Genomic DNA, 16,745 nt, shown 5'->3' with positions numbered 1-16,745 from the left:
TGCTGGCCAAGATATCTGACCCCATGGACACTCAGTGTCCTCATCTATACAGTGGAAACAGTAAGAGTAGCAATTTTGTTTCTTAATTTTGTTTCCTTTTATGACTGAGGCACTGACTGTAAAATGTAACCCAGGTGCATCGGATAACTTAGAGCCTGCCAGGCTCCTCTCTCCGTGCGTTCCCCAGGCAAGAATACTGGAGTGGGTTTATTCTCCAGGGGATCTTCCTGACCCAGGGATCAAATCCAGGTCTCCTGCATTACAGGCGGATTCTTTACTGCCTGAGCCACCAGGGAAGCCCTGGTAAACACTAGACATTATGATAGCTACTCTTACTGACATATTCTTTCACATGGTTTTCTATTATCCAGGTTACTGGCAAAAGCAGAACTTGGAGTGGCCAGAGAAGGCTGCCAACTTCCGGCATGGAGCAAGCAAACATCCTTCTTCTCAGGCATCCACTCGACCATGCGAGCATGCAGTGACCAGAATCAGCACTTGGTGATTGATTGGTCTCACTCAGAGAAGCGGAAGGACCTAGGGATGGGTTGGGGGTGGGATAGAAGATTCTCAGGAAGACTCTGCTCCCTTCACCCCAGACCTTGGTCTCAGGTTGATGCTGGACTGTGGATTTTGTGGGGCAAGGCAGCTACCACTTCAGCAACAATTAAGGGCATGAAGCTTCCAGGAGTAGGTCAGTTGACACTGTCACCTCCATGAGATGGCCAGCATCACTCCCTCTCCAGTCCTGCTCCACAGCCCTGGGATTACTCATGTGGACAGTAATGTGCTGCTTTTTATGGGTGGTCCATGGAAATGCTTCCTTACTTTTCGTCATATTTTACACTGTCTCCAAAACCCCAAGAGTGCTTTGTGAGAGTAGACACCAAAGTTCAAAAACAAAACAGCCCAAACCTCTTGGTAGTATCTGTTTTATAATCTATGAAATTTGAGACTTTGAGCTGCTTTCTCTGATGCTGAGTCAGCTGTAAAATGTTAGACAAGATGTTAACCTAGAGATGCCTCTCAAAGAACCGTTTCTTAACTATAGACTCTGAACTTACTTGTTGGAGAAGCTGCTTTGCCTTAGTGCCTCCGTTTATAGAGAAGACAGTAAAAGGCTCTGGGCCTGGGACGCCATGCACTGTGACTCTGTGACTCTGCAAGCATTTTCTTTCTTCTGTATTAAACATCTGTCAAGGAAGATCATAAAGTTTCTCATTCATTTTCATTCTCATGTTTCTAGGCTATATCAATACAGAAGTGCTAGTTCTTAGAAGTACACGCAGGGACACATAAATGCAAAATAAGGCCAACCTTTTATAACCAGATGCACCTTTTTGTGGTTTTAGGCAATGGTGCATGTTCCTTAACAGTCTAGTAGGAATATTTAGCAGCATACCACCAAAAGAGCAATTTATTTTAAATAACAGTGTTTCTTTCCATCATATTTAGGGGACTGATATTGTCTGAAATGTATGTCAGTCCTTACTTATGAAGTGACATTCAACAGTGTCTACTGAGTTCCATCTCTCTTCGGGGCACTGGGCTAGAATTTCGATGGTAAAATGATAAATAAAATAGTCCGGCCTCTGGGAGCTTGCTGTCCAGGCACACAAATAATTGTAATATAAAAAGTATTTTTGTTAGGAAGAGTTGGGGAGCTGTGTAACTCTCAAGTCTTTGAGCAGTTTGTATACTGAGATAGATTCATTCATAAAATGCAAAATAATTTATGGAAGGCTGACAATGAAACAGACATTATGCCTGGCTCTGGGGTTTTGTAGAGAAATAAGACATCCCTGGCTTCAAGGTGGGGGGCTTCTAGAATAGAACAGCTAGAAGAATAAGTGGACAACCCAGAATGGGACACTACCGTCTAATTCTTGCTCTCAGGTACCAGGCAGACTGTCCCTGCTTCCCAGGCAGGGAGGTTAACAGGCAGGCACCAGGCAGAGGAAACACCCCTCTCTCCTGGCCAACATGCTATACTCAACCTCCATCACTTTGTGAAGGGAGAATGAGGAACACCTAAGAAAACAAGGTGAGGGACAGAGAGAGAGAAGAAACTGTTGCGGTGAGGGAAAGAGAAGCAGGGGAGAGAGCAGGGCTGCTCAGAGGTGATGGCGGCAGCAGTGACGTCGGCGCCACCGTAAGCACAGAAGGCAGCTTTGCAAAGGTTGTTAGGACTACACTGAAGTATAAGATGGGTGCAACCAGACTTCTCTGCTGGTCTAGAAGTTAAGAATCCACCTGCCAATGCAGGGGACACGGTATCGGTCCCTGGTCCGGGAACTAAGACCACGCATACGGCAGAGCAACCAAGCCCGAGCACCACCACTGCTGAAGCCCGTACGCTAGAACCTTTGCTCCCCAACAGGAGAAGCCGCTGCAGTGAGAGCCCAGGCACTGCAACGAAGAGTAGCCTAGCTTGCTGCAACTTGAGAAAGCCCGTGTGCAGCAACAGAGACCCACTGCAGCCGCACCCCCGCCAAAATAAACTTCCAAAGATCGGCGTGGCTGTGAGCAGACTACTAAACATGCAAAGGGGCAATGGATGGACACCCTTCAATTTTTCAAGAGCGAGCACAGTGGAATCAGCCAGTTAATCAAAGCAGAATTCCTTGTCGCGGTAAACAACCCTGCATTACTGGGGTGAGCATTGGTCCAACGGTTCTCAAACTTTTAACCGATGGACCTTACCATCAGTTCTCAAATTTTACCAACGGACCTTAACCAATGGGGAACTAGTTAAAACCTAGCTTCTGCAATGGTGGGCCTTTTTGCAGTGCTCCTCTCCCATTCCCAAGGGTGCAGGTGCTGAGTCTCCTCAGGTGCCAGGGTACTGCTGCGCTTGCAGAATTACCTGTCGCCAGCAGTGCCTGGCTGTTCACCCAGTCCTGCTCGCCTGTGACATCTGCCTCTGCACTACTGACGAAGCAAAGGATTTTCCTGGTCTAACCTGAACCTTCTAGAAGTATCAAGATGCTTCCTAGCAGGCTTTGTGTAATTAGCCTTTTCCCTGTGTTGTTATTTTTGGCTCACTTCCCTGGCAAGCAGTATGGTGCTAGATGATGAACTTGGGTTTATAGCTGTGTGACCTCAGGTGTACTCAGCACTCCCCTTCCTTTGTAACATGGAGATGATACTAATAGCTTTGTCAGCAAGTTAGTGAGGATCAAGTGAGTCAGTATATGTGTAAAGTGCTTAGAATGTGTCAGGTATCAGCCATTGTTTTAATTATATCCATAGCCACCTAATCTATGATCCGAATGGACCACATTCCTGGACCACAAGAAAGCCTGCCTCTGGTGTAGCAATTCCCACAAATATGCTGAGAGAAATATAACTTAATTACCAGAGAGGCCGGCACAGTATTACCAGAGGAATTTTCTTCCATTCTCCTGCTGTTTATGAATAAACTAGAGATTTCCAAGACTTCATTGTGGAGATTTCGCAGCTGAAGATGTCGATATCCTGGAACAATGCAGAATTGGGAAAAGCTTGTTAGCCATGCATTGCAGAGCTCTGCAGAGATCTCCCAGGGAGGTCAGTAAATGACAGGGAGAAATAAGATCTTCAGATGGGCAGGGGTAACAACACGCAGGTGACCAACAGATGCCTTTTCTCCCAGAGCGCTGCCCCTGGGGACCGTTTGGGGCCACTTAGTGGTTGTAGTTACCTTGCCAAGTGCTGTTTTTAAACTTAGACTCAAAATGAAAATTTTAAACTTAAACACCGTATAGTAGGAAAATCTGATCATTCTTCTATCAAGTCCTCTAGAGTCACTGTTCTGCAAATATTTCCTCTTAGAACAGCTTTAGTGATAATAAAGTATTCCAACAATAGAGAGTTGGTTAAAGAAGTTACAGTGTGAGTGTTTGTACAAGTATAAAATAAAATAAAATGCAACTCTATAAAGTAACAAAGATGTATATCTATTTACCTGATAAGTTGTTCACTACATATATTAGTGAAAATCAGTAAGTTGCAAAACATTAAGGTTAGTAGGAAGCTTACTTGTTAATATTTATACACATGGGCAGAGAAATAAAGCCTGTAAAATATCTACACCAACAGTAACTATCTTGAAGAAATAGAAAGATGGATAATTTTTTTAAAAATTGTTCTGCTGTACATCATCATATTTCTATAATCACTGTTAGGAACTGAATGGTGTCCTCCTAAAATGTGTGTGTTGAAGCTCTAAGTCCCAGTACCTCAGAAGGTGACTGTGTCTGGAGATAGGGTTTAAAGAGGTGATGCTGGGTCATGAGGGTGGGGCCTAATCCAACATGACCAACGGTCCTTATAAGAAGAGGGAATCGGAAGGCAGACACGGAGAGACACCAGATGCTGTGCACGGCGACCAAGGGACAGCCCTGTGATGATACAGTGAGATGGTGACCCTCTGCAAGCCAAGGAGAGAGGCCTCAGTAGAAAGCAAACTTGTGGGAACCTTGATCGTGGGCTTCTAGCCTCCAAAGCTGACAAAATAAACCTCTGTTATCGGAGAAGGCAATGGCAACCCACTCCAGTACTCTTGTCTGGAAAATCCCATGGATGGAGGAGCCTGGTAGGCTGCAGTCCATGGGGTCGTTAGGAGTCAGACACAACTGAGTGACTTCACTTTTCACTTTCTTCACTTTTCACTTCCATGCATTGGAGAAGGAAATGGCAACCCACTCCAGTGTTCTTGCCTGGAGAATCCCAGGGACGGGGGAACCTGGTGGGCTGCCGTCTATGGGGTCGCACAGAGTTGGACACGACTGAAGTGACTTAGCAGTAGCAGTATGTAAGATACCCAGTCTGTGGTATTTTGTTACACAGCCTGAACTGACTAACACAGTCAGTGTTACGACATAACACAGTGAGTATGACCATGTGCTACTCACACAATGGAGAAAAGAAATAGGAAAAAAACAACTAAAGAGCAGGGGACTGTGACATGCTGGTGGAGCTCAGAGGCTGGCAAAATGTGCAGGAGGAAGCATGTACTGGGAACTTGATACTCAGACGAGATCAGCAGGGGCATCCCCAGAGCTTGTTAGAGAGGCATAATCTCAAGCCCCAGACCCACTGTATCAGGATCTGCATTTTATCACCAATAGCCCAGGTGACTCGACTGCACATCAGTTTTGAGAAGCAGTGCACGGACATTCTGGACAGGTGTGACAAGCTGACGTTTCCCCAAGGGCCGTGGCAGAGCCAACAGACAGCAAGACAACAGCTCTAATCTTTGCTCAGGATTCTCCACCTTCCCTGCTCTGCACCCAAACCCACCCTTGGCTTCCCACAATGGCCTCCCACCAGGCCTTGACTCCAACCTCAGCCTACTGAAGCCACCAGCACAACCCAACCCTCCCTGCTCTTGGTTTCCTCTCCTTACAACAGTTCCAGCTTTAAACATAGCAGGGGTGCGGCGGGAGCTATTGGGGAGGGATATATGGGAATAAGAACACAAGGACCACTGCTCCTGAAACAGGCAGAGGTGGCAGAGGCCACATTTCATAAGAGATGTTGTTAATAACCTTGGATTTTAGAATAACGTTAAAGAAAACTGCCTTTTGAGGTATGCTCAGTGTTCAAATTTGCATTATCTTCTTCTGCCTCTTATTTTACCTTTTTAATATGAAAATTTCAAACATACACAAAAGTAGAGAGAGGCGTGTAATGGACTCCAGGCACCCATCACTCAGCTACAATGATCACGAACTTTTGACAGTGATTCTACCTCGCTTTAGAGCCTTGAGGGAGATGATTCTCTGAGCAGTGACCACCGAGCTGTTGTTCTCCACGACAGCAAAACGAAGAAATACGAGATCTTCGAAGTGAACCCGGAAAAGGAACTGTTCGTTCCACATGGGGTTCAGAGTATTGCGGTGGATGGGTTTCGTGCGGAAGTGGCAGCTGTCCAGGGCCATGCCCAGCACGTCGACTTCGATACACGGGCTCCCCGTACTGTTACTCGGGCACACGTTCTGCCCAGAGACAACCTGAGGGGAAGAAAGCATCAAACTCACTGGGGTTGCAAAAGAAACAGATGTCACCACTGAGCCTCACTGCTTCCCTCTGCAGAGAAAGACAAAGAACCTTCTGGAATGGACCAAGTAAATGATTAACAAGGCTGTTAAAAAAAAGAGCGAGAGACTGGAATCATGGGAAATTGCATGACTGGAATCATGAGAAAGTCTATTTTGTCAACAGCATTCACCTAACTATAACTCTTCAACTGTCAATATACTGAAACATCTTCAAAAAGCCACACAATTAAGATGAAATTGTTTGTCAAGAAGTTGAGAAAAAAAAGAAGACCTTAAATGTGAAGCCACAAATGTGTTACTAAAATTCTCTTCAAAGTGTTTTAGGTGTATCTTTTATAACTCTGAAATGTTTTTGTTAAATAGTTAAGTTCTGGGTCAAGTCACAAGGAAGGCTGTTAGAAATTCGTAGCCTTCTATCAGCATGAAGCTATACTCAAGTCTAGCAGAAATGGTCACACAGAAAAGCAGCTACTGCTCTCCTGCCTTAGGGAAAGAGGAAATGCAGGTTGGTGGTAGGATAATCTGTGAGTTGGGATTTCCCGGGGGTGTGAGGTGTGGTGAGCAGACACTGCTTGGCATTCCTCCTTGGGAGGGAAACAGACGAGATCTAAAGATGGACCGAAGGATAACTTCATCACTCCCTGTCTTTTCTAGCACCCATTCAGTTTTTTGGTTGTGTCCTCAGCTAAGAGGGAGTGGGAGAAACTGGAAATAAAATTGAGTAATGAGCTACCAGGACTCTGATGTTACGGGCAGTCTGTGTAGTTCTGACAATTAGTTAATTAGACAATAAAAGGAATAAGGAAAGGCCAGGAATGACTGTAAGGAGGGAAGATGTTTAATTGATTTGTACGTTGATGCCTGTTTTACTTTTTATAAGAGCCTATTAGAGTTTAAGATGACTTGCGTTAACAAGGACCTCAGCTTTTATGGGGTGCACTGAGAGTTATGATTCTGAGGACCCTGGAAGACAGAATTACCATCCCAGCGTGGAGGTGGAAGTGGGGGAGAGGGGTCATCACTCTGCCTTCTGCGCTCTGGCAAGTATAATACCTGCTGACTGTGCATCTAAACCCCAGCTGCTACCTTCTGAGAAGTCAAGAAATTCTTCTGGGAACTAAATCTGCACCAACAAAATTGTGATATGAGAGTTTTGCCATGCTTTGAAATCAAAAGCAGTTCATATTCAGTAGGGCTTAAACACCTTCTTATATTCTCTTGGGACCACAGGGGCCAGACTTACAGTTAAAGAATAGATGGCAGGCTCCATGTTGTCCAGGTCTCTTTCCAAGGGGGAGAACTTCTGATACATGGAACAGTTCTTGTCCCACAGAACTGGGGGTTTCAGAACATAACCGCAGCCACCATTGGCCTCAAACATGGAGGCATTTAAATGTAAAGCGAGATCTGTAAAATAGCATCACTCGTTATTTGGTCGCTTAAGTGTCATCCTACAAACAGACTTTACCGATTTTCTCTAAACTTAAACAGGAAGAAGAGAGAACTATCCACGCACTCCATAGATTGAGTGCCTCCTATGTGTCAGCTCATGTTGGGCACCAGAGATACAATGGGGACCAAGACACAAGATACCCACAGTCTTCGTGGAGCTCCCTGTCTATGAGATATGCTTCATTTCCTGCTTCAACCCAGGAGCCGTTCAAAAAAACTCCTGCCACTTAAAACTCCTTTCGCAAGTTAAAATTTGCAACATCCTTTCAAAAGCTAATCTTTGAAATACTTCATTTTATACTGAAGTTTAGAAAGGCATCATGGCATTTTCTTATCCCCAAACACCAAACCATGCAGACAATCGTACCACTAATTCTTGCCTTTCCAAACGTTAAGATAAAATCTTAAGAATCCAAGAAAGCCCAGAAAAAGAGCCAAAGAAACATATCTTTTCCTTGAAATCTCAATTTCAACTCATAAATTACAGTATTTCTACCTCTATTTTTAAATTGTAGTTAAGTATGAAAAAACAATTATTATCACATGTGATTCACATTATGTCCACAATCCCCTCAATAATACACTCTGGGAACCCTCACAACAGCTTCCAGTCTTCTGTTGCCAGATTTTCTTTGGCAGAGTTGTCTGATGAATGGCTGGATCCCTGCAAGGTTTGGGGCTCGTACACACCCAAACGCTCATCTGATGGCACAAGTTTGCAGAAAAGCTGCATTCCAAGTGAGCAAGAAGTTTATGAGATACACCTGACAAGTGTCCCGTCTGGCAGATTCCTTCCACGTGCAGAATGAACTCTGCTACCTGGACCAACATCAAGGAAAAGTGTGGCAAGTAAGCCCTGCAGAGTGATGAGAAGTTGGCCTCTCTCCTTGTCGTGTGAGTAAAAAATTTCCCCATAAGTGGGGTTGGCTGGGATTATTTGCAGGCATTTCTGGGGTCAGATGTCTTACACACACATCAAAGCTCCTTGAGCCTCTGTTTCCCTTATCAATAAAATTAGTGCACTGGATGCTACCAGCCCCAATGTGCCTGATTCACTGGGGACCACTGTCTTGCCTGCAATGGGAGAAAACTCTCTTCCCAGGCTATCCTGTGACAGAGGAGCACAGACGTGGGTGGGGATAGGTCAAATGATCAAGCCCCATTCTAAGAACTTGTGTGTACTAGTGCCTCCCGATAACCCATGAGGTAGATTCTTTTCATATGTCTCATTTTTATAGATGAAGAAGCTGAGGCATGATAAGTGAAAAAGTCCAAGGCATCTAGCTAGTAAGAAGTGAATGATAAAGTTCGAACCCAGGCAGCCTGACTCACAGTTCCCTAATCTTAAGAAATGGGCCATATAATGTGCATCTCGCAAGGGTGTCATAAAGATAAGCGGGATCATGTGCAAAAATCCCTACCCCAGCCTCTGGCACATAGAAGGTGCTCAATAAACAGTAGGCACTGAATCATGATTACGCTGTCCACACTCATTTAGATTTGAAGTCTGATTTCATCGGCACTGTGTCTATCTTTGTAGCTCTGCAAAACTTCAAAGCACTTTTTCCTAACTGAAATCTCACTTGGTGATTTGGTTTGTAAAACAGATCCACATGGAGCTGCTCAGTTAGAATAAAGATGGGGCTTAAATCTAGCCCTCCTACTGCCCCCTAGGGTGATCCCCAAACTTCAACTAGGGCTATAGTATTAAAACCTCTGTTTTAACCAAGAATGAACGTGCACAGATGTATGTAACTCCATCAACCCTCTTAGTCAATGCATGGGATAGCACATTAAGCATATCCTTTACCTTTGTGTCCTTCTAGTCATTAAAAACCCTGTGTGAAGTTGACACATTCTCATAATCATTACGCTATATTTGGGGGCTGGAAAAGTCATCAGAAAGTGTGTGACGATCATTCAGGAAAGCACAATAAATATTAATAGAAGTTTTTCTTTTGACTTGGGGCTGCATTTCTACATACTTGTAGGTCCTGGGACATGAGGGAAGAATCATTCTGACCCAAATGGAAAGAACTTTGAGGGGCTGTTGCCTATAATAACCAGGGTCTGCATATCAGGATCAGGTCAGTTTCCAAACTTAACAGTTGGTTTTGTTGAGTGTAGACCTGAGATACTCCTGGTTTCAGATCACTGCAGACCTTCTTAGAGTTGATGGAGCCATTAGAAATCTTGGGAAGAAGTGACCCTAAGTCCATGGACATGCCTTTGGGGCACCAGGTCCCCTGAAATTCAGGAAGCTTAAGGCAAATGACCCGTGGAACATATTTGGATTACAACGGGTATGGGGAAGGGGTTGTTTGTTATTTGGTTGGGATATTTCATGGAAAATCAAGCATTCCCTAACCCAGGAATTTTTTTTTTTTTTCAAAAATTAAAAAATAGTGATTCCAATGTTGACTCTTATCTGTCTGTTTGGACTTGAAATTCACCTGGCAATACCTAGAAGGGATCTGGACCAAAAATCAAGAATGATAGGTTCTGCTGAGGCTCATAAAGACAGTGTTAGCTCAGCACAACATGCATTTATTGAGCACCTACTGTGTGCAAGGGATTGAACTAGGCTCTACCCCCAGTGTGCGAGATGACCATTTTTACAGATGAACTGAAACTGCATACGGTGTGAGTTTTGTCCAGCGTGGAAGAGGCTTCATCATTACTGGCTGCACTGAATCAAGAGAGGACCTATGGCAGTACTCCCTCCTGGGTTGGAGGACGGCACAGAGAAACTTGAGGATCAATTACATGACAGCCACCTGCATCCCCTGAGTGAGACAGCTGGAACAGGCACCCCAGCTTGATTTGGGGAAGAGGCTGAGCCTCCAGGGATGAGTGGAGGCCAAGCTGTAGCCTCCGTGCGTGCTTCCAGACCACAAGGAGGCCTGAGGAGGGCCCCATTCCCGTGTCCCCTTCAGCTGTGGCTCCCTCTGCCATCAGTGGAGACAGTGTGTCTGCACCAGCCTCAGCACTTCAGGAGGAAGGACACGTCCCAAACCAAGTGCATTTCCATTTCCTTGAGAAAACCGTTTAGCTAGTTATTTCAGTTCACTGAAACTATTTCTGTATCATCTCAACCAAGGGCGCCAGTGGACATAAGGCTACAGACAGGGCCAGAGATATAAACCCACAAGCCACTTGGGACAGACTGAAAAGAAATTTTTACAGCTTTGAAAATATTTCACTATTATTTCCACTTGCGAGTCCAAATCATACTGTTTTCATAACTTATCAAAAATACTTAATGAGAGCTAATGTTTGTGGAATGCTGTCTGCACTCCAGGCACTATGCTAAGTATGGTATTTCACCTGCATTATCTTATTCAATTTCAACTGAAAGGAGCAAATATAACAAGGGCAAGAAAATATGACTGATGTCTCTAACCAGGGTTGGCCACAACTGGGCTCTGGTGGCGCCAGTGCCAGGTGGCTGGCTGATCCCAGAGCTATAGCTGTGGTCTGACCTTGGCTGCAGACAGGGTTACACCGTGGTGGATGGGTCAGCACGGTTGGTTAGGATCTGATTCAGTGCACGTGAGAGGAAGCTGCTTGACTGTTCAAAGGGAAGAATCTGATTTTTGCAAGAGCTTCGAGGAAACGTTCCTCATCTGCTCTTTCTTCATCTGCTGTAGCTCCCCACCTCCCCGCACATCTAAGTGGAACCACAGCGCTTTATCCTCTACGCTCTGAGAGTCCTTGAACTTATAAGTCATTCTGCGACCCTGAGTAACTTAACTGCTCTTTGTCTTGGTTTGCTTCTCTGAGAAATAGGGATTATAAAGGTTCCTACTTCTTAGGGTTGTTTCAGAGATTAAATGAGATAACAAGGGTCAAGAAGGAGCACAGGATGTGGCTGTTTAGTCTCCCCCTTTGCGACCTCATGGACTATAGCCCACCAGGTTCCTTGGTCTAGGCAAGAACACTGGAGCGGGTTGCCATTCCCTTCTCCAGGGTATCTTCCCGACCCAAGGATCAAACCTGGGTCTCCCACATTGCACGCAGATTCTTTACCACCTGAGCCACCAGGGAAGCCCAGAGCGCAGGGAGCAGCACGCAGTTAAAGGTGGCTTGTACTCTGGAGTTTCCGGCCTCATCCGTTATCCCCAGCGAGCATCTCATGGACAAAGAAGTATAAACACTGCCTTCTCTGTCCATATAACTCATAGACTTGTGTCCTCTGCATTAGCTGCTCGCTGAGCGCTGACCATTCATCTCCATTTCAATCTCAAAGCGATGAGAAGAAGCTAAAACGGTATTAACTTGCAAAGTGTTTGGAAAGACCCTACTTTTTAACTGCAAGAAGAAGAAATGAGCAAGACAGTTACTGCTGCTGCTACTAAGTCGCTTCAGTCGTGTCCGACTCTGTGCGACCCCATAGATGGCAGCCCACCAGGCTCCACCATCCCTGGGATTCTCCAGGCAAGAACACTGGAGTGGGTTGCCATTTCCTTCTCCAATGCATGAAAGGGAAAAGTGAAAGTGAAGTCGCTCAGTCGTGTCTGACTCTGCGACCCCATGGACTGCCACCTACCAGGCTCCTCCGTCCATGGGATTTTCCAGGCAAGAGTACTGGAGTGGGTGGCCATTGCCTTCTCCAAGACAGTTACTAAAGAGTGTTAAGAAATCTCTACCCAACAGGTCTTTAAAAACAAATTGGACACAGCTCTATCGATAGCAGTCCTATTTTTAAAAAGTGCTTTAACAACCTGGATGTCCATCTGCAGATGGGTGGATAAGGAAGTTGTGATACATATACACAATGGAATATTATTTAATGTTAATTAAAAAGGAATGCATTTGAGTCAGTTCTAATGAGGTGGATGATTCTGGAGCCTATTATACAGAATGAAGCAAGTCAGAAAGAGAAAGACAAATACTGCATATTAATGCATATATATGGAATTTAGAAAGATGGTACTGACTATCCTACCTGTAGGACATCAAAGGAGACACAGACGTAAAGAACAGACTTTTGGACTCAGTGGGAGAAGGAGAGGGTGGGATGCTTTGAGAGAATAGCATTGGAACATGTCCTTTACCAGATATAAAATAGATGACCAGTGCAAGCTTAATGCATGAAGCAGGGCACCCTGGAGGGATGGGGTGGGGAGGGAGATGGGAGGGGGGTTCAGGATGGGGGAGGGGGGAAACATGTATACCTGTGGCTGATTTATGTTGATTCACGGCAAAACCCATCACAGTATTGTAATTATTCTCCAATTAAGGCAGAGGCTTTTGCATGAAGCTTTCCTAGCAACTCAGACGGTAAAAGCGTCTGCTTACAATTGAGAGACCCAGGTTTGATCCCTGGCTCGGGAAGATCCCCTGGAGAAGGAAATGGCTACCCACTCCTGTATTCTTGCCTGGAAAATCCCATGGACGGAGGAGCTGATAGGCTATAGTCCATGGGGTCACAAAGAGTCGGACATGACTGAGCGACTTCACGTTCTCTTTCCAATTAAAATAAATAAATTAACAAATAATAATAATAATAAATTAAAAGTGCTTTAAAAATGGAGCCGGAACAAGAGACTATTCAGGGCTCCTTGAGGGTTTTTCCCCCTATCGCCTAACTCTGAAAAGTCAAGAGTACAATTCTGTGTCTGATTCTCTTCTCTTTCCTGTCTTCTCTACTTTTACCCTCACATAGGCCCTAGCTGGCACTCTTGCCCCCTTGAAAACATGTGTTTTGTTGAGATGTAAGACGCAAAGGAGCAAGGGGAGAGGCGCTCTGGGAGAAGCAGGCCCATTACCATCTGTCTGGTAGTTGAGTGCCACGAGCTGTATCCCATGGAGCCAGAACAGGAGGGGGTTGGGGTTGGAGGAGTCGATGCGGGTGGCAGCCGGGTACGTCCTCAGCAGCTGGCAGGCGGTGTGCTGGATCAGTTTCTGAGAATACCTGCGACATAGACGTTTGGCGGCATTTTCATTCAGTGAGGAGATATGGTAGCATTTGGGAGTTCTAATGATAGCGCTCAGGGACGTGGTTGGGTTGACGGAGAAAGCAGAGTCCTCCCAGGCCTGTCGCATTCCTTCACAGGAACCTAAACCCCCCCAGAGATTAGCCTCGGATTAGTGCAGAACACTTGAGATATTTTACAAAGAGAAACCTGAACAACATCGCAGGCTACAATCACAGCACATGACCCACCGGCGTGCACCTTGAGTGTTACCTGTGAGTTAGTCCACCACCTTGAGACTAAACGACAGCTGTTAAGGGTGTGCCTTCCCACCTGCGAGGTGGAATGCTACCCATGCACGAGTCAATAGATAATAAAGCCAGCTAGATCTTCCCCCCAAAAGAGAGAGCTATAGAGTTTGAAAATAAGTGTAACACCAATTTAAATTAAAAGCCCTAAAGTTCTTTGCCTCAGTACCTCATCTGTCCTGTGGATATATCTGCACAGATATTAAATAATATATATACAAGGTATTCATTCTAGCAGTATTTTCTTTACAGTACACACACACACACACACACACACACACACACACACACACACAAAGCAACAAAAATCCAGGAAGCAACCCAGAAGTTCTACCAGTGAGAAATGGTTAAATAAATGACAATATATCCACACAACAGAATACCATAGGGACATTAAGGAGGATAAGGTAGATTATATGTACAGAAAGCTATGCAGAAAGCTAGAGTGCATATAAAAGTTATACATGTCCAGTTATATCCCATTTGGATTATCTTAAAAAGAATCTTATTTTTCTTGAACTAAACAATAAACTTAATAGCAGTTACCTCTGGGGAGTAGAACTGGGATGTTGCGAGTGGAAAGAAACGTTAATAGTACTCTATAGTTTGAGTTTTTTAACTATGAGAATTTATGACTTTGACAATAAAAAGTAATTAAACATAAACTGCATATATCTTCTGGAATTATAATGGGGAAGATTGCAGTTCCAAGAACCATGAGAAGGTTCCAAGGTGGCTCCAATTTTTACTTTTGAGGCAAACACTCTTAGACCATCTTCAGTGAAAGACTATTTTTTAGGAAGTTAAGAGAATAATTTTATAATTAAAAAAATATTTACATCACAATTATATAATAAGAATAATCATGAATTAAAAAAAAAAAAAAAGGTTAAAAATTTCCAGGGAAGTGCTTAGTGAAATCTCAGAATCCTCCAGCATGCAAAATCAGGCAAAGATATTGTCAGAAGGTGACTTTACTTTTTCCAGATGTTTTGTTAAATGGTGCTGTCTCCCCGGGGCTCATTCTGCCCGGATTGTTGCCAAAAATGGACTTCCTGCTTTTCCTTTCTTTTCCTCTGCTAGAGCCAGATGCATTTAGAGTTGACAGGCCTGTTCCCATAAAATGAAAATAAATAAGCCAAAAACTACAAGCAAGGGAACTCAACATTTTCCATCCCTGCTAATGTTTATTTTGAAGTCCTACTACTCCCTGCTAACTCAGTACAGAAGATCTACTAGCCTTTTTAGCACGATTAATAATAGCATTGCAAGTAATGACAGTGAAGTTTTTCTCTCTGAAGGCAAATGGGACAAGACCTACAGGATTATTACAAGACGACCACAAAATCACACCCATACTTATTTGGTTATGCAACAGAAAGATTTTGAAAAACTGCAAGAAAAAAATCTTTTAGAGCCTAAAAGATTAGACTCCAGAACCTAATTAGCACAGTTTGGAGAGATGAAAGAATGGCCAAAGGCCTAACTGTCATATAACTGTGTGCTAAGTCACTTCAGTCCTGTTCAACTCTCTGCAATCCCATGGACTCTGGCCCGCCAGGAACCTCTGTCCATGGGATTCTTCAGGCAAAAATACTGGAGTGGGTTGTCATATCCTCCTCCAGGGGATCTTCCCGACCCAGGGATCAAACCCACAGTCCCTAAAGTCTCTTGCCCATTCACAGGCAGGTTCTTTACCACTAGTACCACCTGGGAAGCCCATATCATAACTGTCCAGGATCAATTCCTGCCCATAAGAACCTTGATTTAACATCTACCTTCTTGGTTCCTCAGCTGCCTTATCTGCAAAATGGGTGCAGTGATAGGAACTCTTTCATGGGGTTAATCTGAGGATTAAATGGGAAACAGATTATGCTGATAACTATGTTTCAGGGCTTCTCTTCCTCACTGCTGGTCTAGCCACTCTTTGGATCCTTCCTGTCTGGCCAGTGTGAGGGCACATCGGAAACTTCACAGGTATTTGCTGAATGAGGAAACAAATTCACACCAAGCAAACCTGGCTCCTGGGCAGGATGTAAAGGCAACAGTGAAACCAGAGTCGCCTTCAGCCTGGTCCCGCTCTCTACAATTGTACCATTAGCAAGTAATTCCTTTACCTGAAGCAGCATTCAGGAAGGCCGCTTTAAGATGAAAATAAACCTTCGAAGAATATCATGTGAGAAGACAGGATTAAGTAGTGCTTAATAAGAGTGTGGGCTTCCCAGGTGGCTCAGTGGTAAAGATTCTGTCTGCCAATGCAGGAGACCCAGAAGCGGGTTCGATACCTGGATTGGGAAGATCCCCTGGAGGAAGAAATGGCAAACCACTCCAATATTCCTGCCTGGAAAATTCCATGGACAGAGAAGTTTGGTGGGCTACAGTCCATAGGGCTGCAAAAAGTCGGACACAACTGAGCTCATGAGAGTGTAGACTCTGGAATTTAAGCCCTGTTCCCTGTGGAGCGACCTCACACAAATTACTTAACCTCTCTCACCACTTATTCCTCATCTCTAAGAGAGTCCTGGTTAGGATTACATGAGATAATGTATATCTGCATACTTAGCAGGGTGTCCTGTTCAGAGAAAATGTTCAGTGCATAGTAGCTGTGGGGCTTCTACATGGTTTTTTTTTTTTCCTCTGAAGTATCTGAAACTGCAAAGATGCACAGTCTTGAACTAGTGAATTCTTATGCTTAATCTTAAAACTTTTTTGTGAATTTTGCCCTCTACACAATGATGTAACAATGGATTTTCTCCCGAGTAAAACCAATAAAGGGTTGGAGTGAGGGGCTGCATTCATTCTGGGGTTTTTGCACACACCCTGGCACACGTTGACATCCCCCAGGGGTACATGGCCCCGCTCTGAGGAGCCTGGGTGTTCTCTGGGGTGGGGTGAGCAAGCAAGGAAACAAAAGATGAGTGATCAAGAAAAGGGAAGGAATCTGGAGAGGCCCAGAGAAGTTATCGAAAGAGCAATGGGACCCTTAGCGGACCCAGTTGGTCTGTTCACCAATGACAATGACA

The 16,745-nt window shown here is 44.5% G+C and overlaps 1 protein-coding gene across 1 annotated transcript in view; it reads right to left on the bottom strand.

Moving 5' to 3' along the window:
• PLCE1 (phospholipase C epsilon 1) overlaps window positions 1-16,745 on the bottom strand; it is a 329,527-nt gene that overhangs the window by 13,929 nt on the left and 298,853 nt on the right. The window contains exons 22-27 of the mRNA XM_068961526.1: window positions 14,701-14,832; window positions 13,268-13,558; window positions 7,288-7,451; window positions 5,735-5,996; window positions 3,359-3,477; window positions 1,065-1,193 (exon numbers count right to left, since the gene is read on the bottom strand). Of these exons, the coding sequence (XP_068817627.1) occupies window positions 1,065-1,193; window positions 3,359-3,477; window positions 5,735-5,996; window positions 7,288-7,451; window positions 13,268-13,558; window positions 14,701-14,832 (1,097 nt within the window). The remainder of the gene's footprint in view (window positions 1-1,064; window positions 1,194-3,358; window positions 3,478-5,734; window positions 5,997-7,287; window positions 7,452-13,267; window positions 13,559-14,700; window positions 14,833-16,745) is intronic.

The sequence above is a fragment of the Capricornis sumatraensis genome, chromosome 23 (genome assembly GCF_032405125.1).
Source record: "Capricornis sumatraensis isolate serow.1 chromosome 23, serow.2, whole genome shotgun sequence".
In the NCBI taxonomy this organism is placed as follows: Eukaryota; Metazoa; Chordata; class Mammalia; order Artiodactyla; family Bovidae; genus Capricornis; species Capricornis sumatraensis.
Note: the sequence above shows the minus strand (reverse complement) of the source record. Positions and strands in the feature narration are given on the sequence as shown.